This window comes from Ascaphus truei, chromosome 3, assembly GCF_040206685.1.
Source record: "Ascaphus truei isolate aAscTru1 chromosome 3, aAscTru1.hap1, whole genome shotgun sequence".
NCBI classification, from domain to species: Eukaryota; Metazoa; Chordata; class Amphibia; order Anura; family Ascaphidae; genus Ascaphus; species Ascaphus truei.
This window is the reverse complement of record NC_134485.1, coordinates 102,022,727-102,035,661: the sequence shown is the minus strand read 5'-3', so window position 1 is coordinate 102,035,661 and position 12,935 is coordinate 102,022,727. Positions and strand designations below refer to the sequence as shown.

The 12,935-nt window shown below is 47.2% G+C and overlaps 1 protein-coding gene across 1 annotated transcript in view; it reads right to left on the bottom strand.

Moving 5' to 3' along the window:
* LOC142490658 (acetylserotonin O-methyltransferase-like) overlaps nucleotides 1-12,613 on the bottom strand; it is a 73,496-nt gene extending 60,883 nt beyond the window's left edge. Inside the window, exons 1-3 of the mRNA XM_075593075.1 lie at nucleotides 12,493-12,613; nucleotides 9,258-9,385; nucleotides 6,609-6,845 (exon numbers count right to left, since the gene is read on the bottom strand). Coding sequence (XP_075449190.1) covers nucleotides 6,609-6,845; nucleotides 9,258-9,329 — 309 coding nt within the window. The 5' untranslated portion in view covers nucleotides 9,330-9,385; nucleotides 12,493-12,613. The remainder of the gene's footprint in view (nucleotides 1-6,608; nucleotides 6,846-9,257; nucleotides 9,386-12,492) is intronic.
* Between the last annotated feature and the right edge of the window lie 322 nt (nucleotides 12,614-12,935).

Sequence of the window (12,935 nt, the reverse complement as noted above, 5' to 3'; positions counted from 1 at the left end):
GGATAGCCTACGATACATTTGGGGCACCCCACTATGAGGCTCAGCAATGGTCTCGGAGCAAAATCCAATCTGTGATTGTGATGTTCATAGCAATGTGTGTTAAGTTGTATATACATGTTATGCATTTTTATTATAGAATATCTGTTGATGGTTGTGTGCAATGTTCCCAAGTGGGGACATTGGTCTTTTAACCAGGGGAGAATGTGGCTATGTTCCCTTCTGGGCTCCTGTTGCCCCCACCTTACCTCCGGGAGTGCGGCACGTGGTAAGAGAGCAGTCGGAGTCAGCGGCAGACCCGGCGGCTAGGCAGAAAGGCAGAGGCCATAAGCAGGGAGTGCTCTGGAGGCTCTGCGGCGCACTCGGCTAGCGGGGGCTGCCATTTTGGGACTGGCACCAGTGCAGGAGACTCATTGCGCATGCGCAGACCTGTTCCCGACCTCGGCGGCCATTGGAGTGCTTTGCGCATGCGCAGAGACACAGCAGAAGCGGTGGCCATTACATCAGAGGTCCTCAAGGGAACTACATGCCCCATGATGCACCAGGGCTGCCGATCATGTGAGCCAGCACAGCCAATAGGGTTGCCGCTTTTCCCTGCACAGTGATTCATACACTTGGTGCGCTTCAACCACGCTAGTCAGTCGGAGCTAGGACAGAGAAAGGGAAGGTAGGGTCTGAGTGTCAGTGGCACTCAGACTAGGCCACAGAATCTGCTTAGGTCCCAGATAGCCCCCACTCAAGTGAGCTTGTGATAGCTTCAGGGAGGGCACTATATAGGGACGCTTCCCCATTTACTGAGTAGTGTCAAGGACACAGAGGAAGACCCCACATGGTGATTGTGGCCTGTTGTCTGGGACCAGAGCACCTTGGTTGTAAGAGACTCAATGGTGATATTATCAGCGGTGGGATTCAAAAATTTTAGCAACAGGTTCTCTCTCATGGAGGGGGGGGGGAAGAAGACGGGGGGGAAGAAGAACAGGGGTGGGGAAGAAGAAGAGGGGGGGAAGAAGAACAGGGGTGGGGAAGAAGAAGACGGGGGAAGAAGAAGAGGGGGAATAAGAAGAGGGGGGAAGAAGAAAAGGGGGGAAGAAGAGGGGGGGAAGAGAGATGTGGAGGAGGGAAAGAGAGATATGGAGGAGGAAAAGAGAGAAGTGGACGGGGGAAAGAGAGATGTGGAGGGGGAAAGAGAGATGTGGAGGGGGGAAAGAGAGATGTGGAGGGGGGAAAGAGAGATGTGGAGGGGGGAAAGAGAGATGTGGAGGGGGGAAAGAGAGATGTGGAGGGGGAAAGAGATGTGGGGATGGGAAGAGATGTGGGGGGAAAGAGATGTGGGGGGAAAAGAGATGTGGGGGAAAGAGATGTGAGGGGGGAGAAAGAGAGATGTGGGGGGGGGAGAAAGAGAGATGTGAGGGGGGGAGAAAGAGAGATTTGGGGGGAGAAAGAGAGATGTGGGGGGGAGAACGAGAGATTGGGGTGGAGAAAGAGGGGAGGGGAGAAAGAGAGATGTGGGGGGGGGGGGGAGAGAGGGGGGGAGAGAGAGAGAAACGGGGAGAGAGAGACGGGGGAGAGAAAGAGAGATGGGGGAGAGCAAGAGAGAGACTGGGGGGAGAGACAGAGAGAGACTGGGGGGAGAGACAGAGAGAGACTGGGGAGAGACAGATAGACACGGGGGAGTGACAGAGAGAGACGGGGGAAGAGAGAGACCAGGGAGGGAGAGACCAGAGGGGCAGAGACACCAGGGGGGGGGGGTGTTAGAGAGACCAGGTTGGGGGGGGGGGGGTAGAGAGACCAGGGGGAACCAGTGAAAATAAGTGCAACCTGCAACCAGTGCAAATACAAATTGACACATGCAAACTACACAAGCAGGCAAACTGCACAGGACACAGACACAGGCAGGCAGGACACACACAGAACACAGCCCCCCACAGATCTCCCCAACCCCCCCTAATATCTCCACCAGCCCCCTCTCACATCTCCCCCAGCCCCCCTCACATCTCACCCAGACACATCTCACATAGCCCCCTCAAATCTCCCCCAGTCCCCCCATATATCTCCCCAGCGCCCCCTCACATCTCCCCCAACTTCCCTCACATCTCCTCCAGCCCCCCTCACATCTCCCCCAGCCCCCCCTCACATCTCCCCCAGCCCCCCTCACATCTCCCCCAGACACATCTCACATAGCCACCTCACATCTCTCCCAGCCCCCCCACACCTCTCCCAGACACATCTCATATAGCCCCCTCACACATCTCCCCCAGCCCCCCCACATATCTCCCTCAGCTCCCGCTCACATCTCCCCCTCACATCTCCCCCAGCTCCCCCTCAAATCTCCCCCAGCCCCCTCTCACATCTCCCCCAGACCCCTTCACATCTCACCCAGACACATCTCACATCTCTCCCAGCCCCCCAACATCTCTCCCAGACACATCTCACATAGCCCCTTCACACATCTCCTCCAGACCCCCTCACACATCTCCTCCAGCTCCCCCTCACATCTCCCCCAGCTCCCCCTCACATCTCCCCCAGCTCCCCCTCACATCTCTCCCTGCCCACCCACATCTCTCCCAGACACATCTCACATAGTCCCCTCACATCCTCCCCAGTCCCCCCATACATCTCCCCCAGCTCCCCCTCACATCTCTCCCTGCCCCCCTCACATCTCCCCCAGACACCTCACATAGCCACCTCACATCTCTCCCAGCCCCCCACACCTCTCCCAGACACATCTCACATAGCCCCCTCACACATCTCTCCCAGACACATCTCACATAGCCCCCTCACACATCTCCCCCAGCCCTCCACATATCTCCCTCAGCTCCCCCTCACATATCTTCCAGCCCCCCCCTCACATCTCCCCCAGCCCCCCTCACATCTCACCCAGCCCCCCTCACATCCCACCCAGACACATCTCCCCCAGCTCCCTCACACATCTCCCCAGCCCCTCCTCACATCTCCCTCAGCTCCCCCTCACATCTCTCCCACCTCCCCCTCACATCTTTTCCAGCCCCCCCTCACATCTCTTCCAGCCCCCCCCTCACATCTCTCCCAGCCCCCCTCACATCTCTCCCAGCCCCCCCCTCACATCTCTCCTAGCCCCCCCTCCCCTGACATCTCTCCCTGACCCCCTCACATCTCTCAGGGGTGAGAGAGAGGGGGGTGGAGCAGAGAGACCAGGAGGGGGAGAAGACAGACCATAGGGAACCACAGCAAATAAGTGCAGCCTACAAAAAGTGCAAACAGGACACAGGCAGGAGACAGACAGTCAGGAGACACACAACACACAGACACAGGCAGGAGACACAGCACACAGCACACAGGCAGGAGATACAGCACACAGCACACAGCACACAGCACACAGGACACAGGCAGGAGACACAGCACACAGACACAGCACACAGGCAGGAGACACAGCACACAGCACACAGGACACAGGCAGGAGACACAGCACACAGACACAGCACACAGGCAGGAGACACAGCACACAGCACACAGGACACAGGCAGGAGACACAGCACACAGGCAGGAGACACAGCACACAGGCAGGAGACACAGCACACAGCACACAGCACACAGCACACAGCACACAGGCAGGAGACACACGCAGGACACATCCTCACCTCTCTCTGCTGCACGCTTTTTTTCTGCTCTTTGGCCCTACCCCCAGGCTCCTGCCATCTCCTCCTGATTGGCTGCATTACACAGAAGCAGCCAATCAGGATGGCACAAGCTGCCCAGCCCCTTAGCAGAAGCTCTGCTCTCTCCCTTCTCCCACCGGTTCTGCGAACGGAGGAAAATTTAGGAACAAGTTCGCACGAACCAGTGCGAACCGGCTGAATCCCACTGCTGGATATTATCCATGCTGGAATACACCCCACGCAGAGGCGGACGACAATGTTGGATCAGAATGATCCCCTTTGTTAATCTGCATTACCCGGGTGGTGGAGCCCCGGGCAGGTACCCAACTAAGTGCACCAACACTTTACCGGATAGTGCTATCACCAACACTTTTGGGTGGCCCTGACATTGTGGGAAAAGGACATCAGTGTATTGGTGCTAAGCACCCTATGTACTTTGGAACACTCATTGGTGGTACTGGGTTGGGCCTATTCTACTGTGTGGCACAGGGTTCTGTTAGTGTGTTCAGTAAAGATTGTTGGTATATACTTGTGTGTGTATTATTGGTATTGTTCCTGTAAGGGGCTTATCCCACCAAGTTGGGATCCCTTGCAGGTGGCGGTGCTGTCACCAGATAAATCAGGTACACCCCAGGCTCCCAGCACAGAGGTTCTGGCCTTCTGTGAGCCACAGGTATTGCACCACACATACACGGTAGCTGCCATATCTCCCATAGGGTGGGGGAAAGTGCGCTACATATACATATATATATAAAAAACAAAGAAAAAAATGCACCAGCTCCATAGCATAATACTGTAAAAATCGAGGAAATCTTTATTTAAGCATAGAGTAGTCACCAGGTCCTATACTCACATGGTGGGTAAAAACACAATCATTTGAGACAATCTGTGACAGCAGTGGGTCAGCGCAGATGAATGGACAGGTGGCCAGGAACAGTGGATAAAAAAGTCAATAGTCAGTGTGGGAGAACAGTCCACAGAATACCTCTAATGCAGTGATGATCTATGCAGCACAATGTTGCTCCCTCCAGCTTGTGGAGTGTGAAGTGGCACGTCCTCCTTTGATGATAAGATATCTCCTCGCTGCGTTCTCATCAGCAGCAGCTGGTAAACAAGGCTGCTGTGAATCAATGTGCCTCACAACAATGGCGGCACCACGAGGAGCAGAGGGAAGAGGTAGCTGTGAGACTGCAAAACTTCCTGATAGTAACACACCAAACTTCGGTCCTGGCCTAGCTCCACCTCTCGTTTGCGCGTAACCGCGTGCTGACATCACACACCAACACATTTTCGTCACGATTAGTGACTTTCTTTTAACCCACTGTTCCTGGCAACCTGTCTGTCCATCCAGCTGCGCTGACCCACTGCTGTCACAGATTGTCTCAAATGATTGTGTTTTTACCCACCATGTGAGTATAGGTCCTGGTGACTACTCTATGCTTAAATAAAGATTTCCTCGATTTTTACAGTATTATGCTATGGAGCTGGCACTTCTTTTTCTTTGTATTTTGTAGATATCTGTGATCTGGCGAGATCATATCAAGAAGCTTTGCCTCCCCATACAGACTGGTTCCTGATCTGGACTTTTCATCTGCAAACTTTACGTGTTTGGTTTTATTACACTTATTATATTTTGATATATATATATTGGTGTTGCACGATTTATCTTGATTATTCAATATTCATTTATTAACAATACTGTACATGCACATATTTCTAGTAACACCTGGTTTAGTTTCACAATTTAGCGCTTCTCTTTGTTTGTGTTAGTTTATATATATATATGTGAGACGGGACAGGGGCTAAACAAAAGAAGAAGAGATCAGTGTATCTCGAAAGCTTGCAAGAATAAAAGCATTTCGTTAGCCACAGAACGATATCGTCTATTCTTTTTTGATTATTAAAGGTCGGCAAACACGGTACTGATACCTCTGCATCATATATATATCGTTGTTAATTCAGCCTATGGTCATTTGCCCCCTTGTGGAGATATTGATATCTCATGGACTACTAGTCTATATATTATATTCCACAGAGTGTGCTATACATAGGATCTTTTCAAGTCCCACTTTTGAGACCTAACTTGTAAATCAATATCAGTATATTCCTATTGCATCCTGTTAATTAATATCTGAGTATTAGGTTGAGCGCTAGGGTCATTACAATTGTTTATTAGGCAGGAAGTAGTAAGGTAGAAGGTTATATTGTAAAGCTTTTATGGAACAGGGATGACATGCCCTTTGTATGTATGCAATTCTGGATTAATGGCAATGTTCTACAGTTTAAAATAATACGTCAACGTACAAAAAATGAGAGTTCGAGATTGCAAAGAATAACACTGGGCTTGTGCCCAGACCAACAATACACTGAGAAATAGAAAACTTAATAACCAAATGCCAAACCCAAGGTGTGTTTGCCAATTCTATGATTTTGTTTATACCAATTAAGGTTACTGTATTAACATGCAACATATTGGTGTTATCCCCTTATAGAAATAGAGGCAGTACTAATACTTAATGCTGAACATCAGGGAGTGGTGGTGTCCTGTCATGGAATGTTGGTTATAGAATTTGGATTGGCCCACTGGGCTTGTCTGGTTTTATTCTGGGACAGATAGACAGACAGACTTTTGTGTGCTGGCAAGGTCCTCTTAATTTATCAGAATGTGAAAGAAATGCTGTGCCTATTTTCACCCACAAGTGTCTTGGTGTTGTGTGTAGGGGGAGAACATGGGGGGGGGGGGGGGGTAATTTTTGTTTTTTTGGTATAAACTGAATCTTAGAATTGGCAAACACACCTTGGGTTTGGCATTTGGTAATTAAGTTTTCTATTTCTCTATGTATGTATTTGAGATGGTTTTTGTTTACAGCAAATACATTTTATGAAAGTCATTAAAAGCATGGGTCACATAAGTACATTGGTCTTCCTTTTATTAACAAAGTATACTAACCCCTAATAACCCCTAATATACTGTACAGTAAATGAGTCTTGCAAAGCATGCGAATAGACTGTATAGTTTACAAGAAAACAGGTTTTACCTTCTTCATTTTTCATGTCTGCTTTCAAGAGCTTTAATCCTACACAAGCACTGAGCAGCCGATCTGTCCCATCCACACTGGTACCCAAGCGAGCAGCGACGGCTGCTGCAGACAAGGCTAGATCTGACTCATGCAACACATCAAAAACTCCCAGTTCACATGCTGCAAACATGGTCTACAAGAGAAAAGAATCACTTTAAGTAATATTTTCTTTCATATCTAGCACTCTCAATAAACTGAGCATTGTACCTATATACAGGTATACCCCGGTTTATGCACACTCACTTTAAGTACACTCGCGAGTAAGGACATATCGCCCAATAGGCAAACGGCAGCTCACGCATGCGCCTGTCAGCACGTCCTGAACAGCAATACCAGGTTCCGACCTGTGCTGAAGCTGTGCGCAAGCAGGGAGACTATACAGCCTGTTACAAATGCGTTATTTACATCAGTTATGCACCTATATGATGATTGAAGTACAGTACATGCAACAATAAGTGGGAAAAAGTAGTGCTTCAATTTAAGTACATTTTCTCTTTACATACATGCTCCGATCCCATTGCGTACGTTAATGTGGGGTATGCCTGTAGTAAAGTAATTTTGGATTTAGTTAAGTGTTTGGTGATGTATTTTACAATTTTTTGGAACACAGTTACTTCAAGAAATATCTTAGGTGCCGATCTTTAGAAGACAGAAAGTTATGCCACCTTAAACTTGGTAAAGTTATTTTTTTACATTTATTATAGGGAGGACAAGGATTTCAGAGAGAGCTTTATGTTACCCAACATCAGTGTATTTGATGCTAAAAACAGAACATAGAATTGAATTTGGCAAATGTGCACCACCTTTTACAGTCGCCAAATCCCAAACTGCAGTACCAGGGGAGGTCTCTTGGCATCAAGCTCAACCTGTATGTATAGACAGAGGCTTCCCATTCTACAAAGATCAAAGCAGGTGTGATATGTTTCTGAAGATATGGTTGAGTAATTCCTCTTGTTTAAAATAGTCCCCCTCCTCCTCACCTCAGTCTAATTTTAGATACTATATAGTCAGAGCCTCTGAGAGTGGCAGAGCCGGACAAGTGTCCTGGGCTTGGTGGCTGCGGGGGGCCAGTGTTGGAATTTGGTCCCAGCTGCCAGTAACTTCGTTGTCGCAAGGCCCCAGCTCTCCCCAGCTGCAGGCCTTCCTCACTAACACTTTCCCACACTGAGCCTCTGAGACCGGCCTGCGTCGGTGCTCTCTGATGTCGACACGCATCGGAAGAAAGCTGGGCCCAGCTTCGGGTGCGTACAGGCATGATAAAATAGGCTGAGCACGCACCGGCTTCATAGGTTTGGTGGGGGACAGTGTCAGTGATGGTGGCGTGATGCTGGGGAGATCTGGGGCCTGGTGGCAATGAGAGTACCGGCAGCTGGGCCAAGAAGTCAACTGCTTTGTCTGGTCCGCCGGGCCACGGCTCCCCTCTGCTGCTTGTCTCCCTCCCTGTCCCACGCAGGGCCTCTCTCTGGCATTGGCATGCGCAGGGCCTCTCTCTGACATTGGCATGAGCACCGGCATGGGAGAAAAGGCCGGGCAGGACAGTCAGGGAGGGAGCAAGGCCCACACACAGCGTGGGAGAGAGGGAAGCCCAGCAAGAGGCCTACAGAAGCTGAGGCTGAGCCGGGACGGCAGAGGCTTGAGACCATCCCCAAGGTAGGTAAGTTTGTACTTATTTGGGGGGTGGAATGTATGTATTTTTGGGCGGGGGTTGTATGTATTTGGGGCTGGGATGTTTTTTTTAGATATATTTGCAGGTGGGTGGTTTTCAGTATGTTTATATGTATTGGAGGGTGTTTTTTGTATGTGTTTGGGGGGTGAGGGTGTGTTTTGTATGTATTTGGGGATGAGGTTTTGTTTGTTTGTTTGTATGTATTTGGCGGGTGGGGTGTTTTTTAATATATATTTAGGGGATGGTTTTTTTAAATGTATTTGAGGGGTGAAGTGGTTTTTTGTATGTATTTGATTTGTGTTTTTTTTTATGTATTTGGGGGATGGGAGGTGTTGTATGTTTTTGGTGGGTGGGAAGTTTTTTGTATGTATTTTGTGGGAACGATTGTGTGTGTGGGGCTAGGAGGGAATAATTGAGCGAGCAGGATTGAGTGAGATTGGGGTAATTGATGGAGGGATGGGGGAGACTGAGAGGGGTGAGGGGGTGTAAGAGAGGGAGTCAGGGGTGGGAGTGAGTGTGGAAGAGAGTGGGTAAGAGTGAGACGGAGGGCAGAGAAATACATGGGAAGAGGGGGGGGTCGCAATTTGTGAAATGGAGGGGCTTCCAAGACTACTGACATGGGGGGCCCCTGTCGTAACTCTAGTCCTGGGCCGGCCCTGTATGTAGTAGCGTCATTTCTCATTCTGTTGAAACTAACAATGACAAATTTCACAAGCTTTTTACCTGTCACACTAAATTGTTTAAAGCCATCCAATTAGATCAAAATGTTGCAAGTAACAGTGGTTCATGATAACATATACTCGTGTGTATGTATTAACAGTAATTTATAACATCAGCTGCATAGAATAATCCTAGTTTAGGAAGAGGTTTATTTCTTACCTTAGAGATAAAAAAGCCATCCATATATTCAAGGATTTGCTTTGGATAGTCGAGATCTTCTGAAGAGTTCATATTGTTGTGGTTTACAACAGTTCTGCTGTTCTTTATCTGTGTAAGCTGTTTTATACCTAGAGATGTATAGGCATACAATGATTAACTAAGCATATCAGCCAGTTGCAAACTTAACCCTGCCTATTTTGTATTTGTAAACGCATATGGTATGTGCTGACCCCGTCAGAGCTTAGCACATGTTCCTCGTGCATACAGTATAGTGTGGCAAAATAACTAATGCTTTTATCTTTTGGCCCAATGTACCATACAACAAAACAATTAACCCATAAAGGATAGGGATAGAAAGGACGAACATTTTACATTTGTGGCACTTCTGACTAATGCTGCCAATTTAAAATGGCATTATTGTGCCACAACAATAATGAAAACATTGAAAACACAGTGGCACATAAAAGGTTAGAGGGAGGGCCAATGTATGGTTGCAAACATTCTGCATATTTCATCTCGGAACTCTGAACAATACTGTAGAACACCAGACACTGTGCATTTAGTTTTTAATATGAAACGCCTAAATTGATACAGTATTGTAACTTCTTCAGTACCAAGGTCAATTCACAATGAACCACTGTGGTATTTTTTAAACACCTGCAAGTCAACACATTACTGAAGCACATGTACAGTACTGTAGTGTAAATATTAGAATTCATTACAATTCATGAATATCTGCCACCTGGCGGATACGTGAAAAATTGCATCCAATTAAATCCGAACCATTTTCATTAAAAAGATCAAGCGCGGGTGACGTCCGGCATGAATGCGGCATGAATACGGCATGAATGGGGCATGAACGCGGTCAAGCGCGTGGCATTCTGAAAAAGTCACCGGAAAATAACCGAGAGTGTTAAAATTAAAGCGGCCGCAGCTGTAGTTTCAGTTTGTTAGTAGACTGCAGGGCCGACGAGGGAGGGGAGGAGTCGGTACAAATGACCAGGCCCTGTGATCCAGAAGGGGGCCTGACTACATATACATTTGCTGCGCTTTTGGGCCTATCGGGCCTGATAGGAAAGCACTTGGCCATGGCGGCCGCCTCATTGCTGTGGCCCTCCTCTTTCTGAACCGCAGCGTCAAATGACGCCATGGATGTTGCGTTACCATGGGAACATGATGCAATATTTGAGAAGGAGGGCGGCAGCAAGGAAACGGCTATGTGAGGAAAAAAAGAGCTGCTGGGGGGCCCAAATTTTTTTCCCACGGGGTTCTGAACCCGCACTCGGCGGCCCTGCTAGTGCTGCAGTTAAGTTTCTCTGGCTATATGCTCAAAATTAAGTAGAAGAACCTCAATGTCTTCTTTAGGATCCAATTTACTTCTGATTTATGTTGATGGGTTAAGAGTAAGGCTGAGATTATACCTAGTGCTGCAAGGCGGCAGCGCTATTCTGTGACGTCATCCAGCGCTGCCGCCGAGCTGTCGCAAAAAAAAATAAACAATTCTCAATCTCTTCCCAAGCCGCCCGCCTTGCAGTACGATGCACCACGACCATCGCTTGCGGTATAAGCAGTTTTATTGGTTCTAAGGTAATTCTTGTTCCGCCATGCTGCTACCGAAATGCCGCACGCATTTTTGGGTATAATCTCAGCCTTATGCTTCTCTACGACACAGCTTTCGTAACAGAGGACTAAAGCTGTAAACAGAAACTGCTGCTGTTGCTCTTCATATTGTTACAGCTGCTGTTGGTATTGAAGTGTCAGTATTTGTTGCTGCTGCATTTCTGACAACTTATGTAAAAGTTGCTCCATCTTCCTTGCACTACCCCCAGTTACATTAGGAGCAGAGATTGTTGTTCCCCAAAAGCAATATTTATTGATGGCACAGGGTGGGCTGTATATTTAAGTAGAAATTCCCTACAGGATAAACCAGGAGTTGGTCTTTTAATGATGGAAACAACAGTAAGCAAATACCTCTGCTTATAACTGCTGTGTATCTCTGATGGAAGAAAGAGACATGTCATCAGAATTGTCTCTTTGTAGCCTCTCACAAAGGTGAGCTAGACTGCCAGAACCAGCCACCTGCAAGAACCAGAGTGGATCACCTGTTATCGCAAAATGAAAGATGCATGAAGCGTCATTACCTACTCTAGCTATCAGGCAAAATGTACATATTCATCATAATAGGGAAATCTGTAATCATATGGAATTCCTCATAACTTTATCCCCAGCACCATCTGCCATTGTAAGCTTCTTATCTTACAAGTGTTAATGGAAGAAAAGTCTCGTGCTTACACAAAGATATAATAGACAGAAGTAAAACACATTTCACCAAGGAAATAGGAATAGCTCGCTCTACTGTACCTGTATTGTGCTCACCCAGAATATTTAAGCTTCCTAGCAAGCTTAGTTACTGCACAAGAAAACTCAAGTGAAATGGGGAAGAGGAAAGCGATATATCCTTTAGATAGGGGCACTCCTAGATATACCTACATTTTATCTGGCTTACTAAAAATATGCGTCCAAGCTAATGTATCTCTTTGCACCGTTAAAAAACATATTACTTGGGACTAACAAAGATTTGACTGATTGGTAATGGGTTAAGTTTTCATAGTTACCAATACCTGGATGTATAGGGTATTGGTAAGATCACATTTTAATTAAAATGTCTTTTAATACATCAAATAATTATTGCTATGCATAACCAAAGTAGAATAAAGTGATGCGTCATGCCAAATAATGAGACATATATTTTTTGTGTTTTTCTACATACAGTACTTGGCTTGTTGGGTATTGTGGGTAGCGTACTTTTGTCAAAAAGCAGGCAATGGTAACTCACAGCACTTTAGTCCGGCGACAGCGACGCAATGTCGTGTCAAAAAAAATGCATTGACGCCGTCGTGCGCGCTCATAGTAAGCACGACGGCTTGGTCACGATCGCTGAAAGTAATTTCAATTTGATTTTTACAGCAACCACAGTGTAACGTCAGTGTCGCAATGCTGTCGCCGTCACTATAAGCGCGGCCTTTCTCTGCGGCAGAGACATGCACCTCACAAATTTGTTACAAATTGAGCAGATTAAGAGCAACCTACAACTATGTCTACAGAAACGTAAACAAGACAGAGCAAAGGAGCTAATCAAAGATGCATATTCACTATGTATCTTGTGAATTCTAGAGGACTAGCTTTTTTTGCGACCCCGATGTTGCAAGGGATTCCTTCCTGCAAATAAACTTACCTGTTGTACCGGCAAATCCTATCTGGATCCCACGCCAACAAAGTCGGGTTTACAGGTTCTCAGAGGGGCAGTAAGTACGGCTTTGCATCACAAGCATACACTGCTCATATGTCATTGTCTGTGAAGTTCTTGTGCTTTTTATCTGGCTCAGCAGGGATGATTTATGACTGTTTGCGGAGGAGGTAGTGGTTTCAGGCCATCCTGAATTCATACCAGACTGCCAAGACTTTCTACCAAATCTCTACCCTCCCCTCCAGCAGTGTTTGTTGCTTAAACCTCATTATTTTCTTGATTACTGGACTGTGTACATTTAGTCATTGGATTACAGAAGTTACACTGTTAACAGCTCAACACACATTCATACTCACTTTGCACCTGGATTGCATTCCCTATTAATCTATTTTAATTCTACTGATTGACTTTTTGTTATTGCATTGATTCTG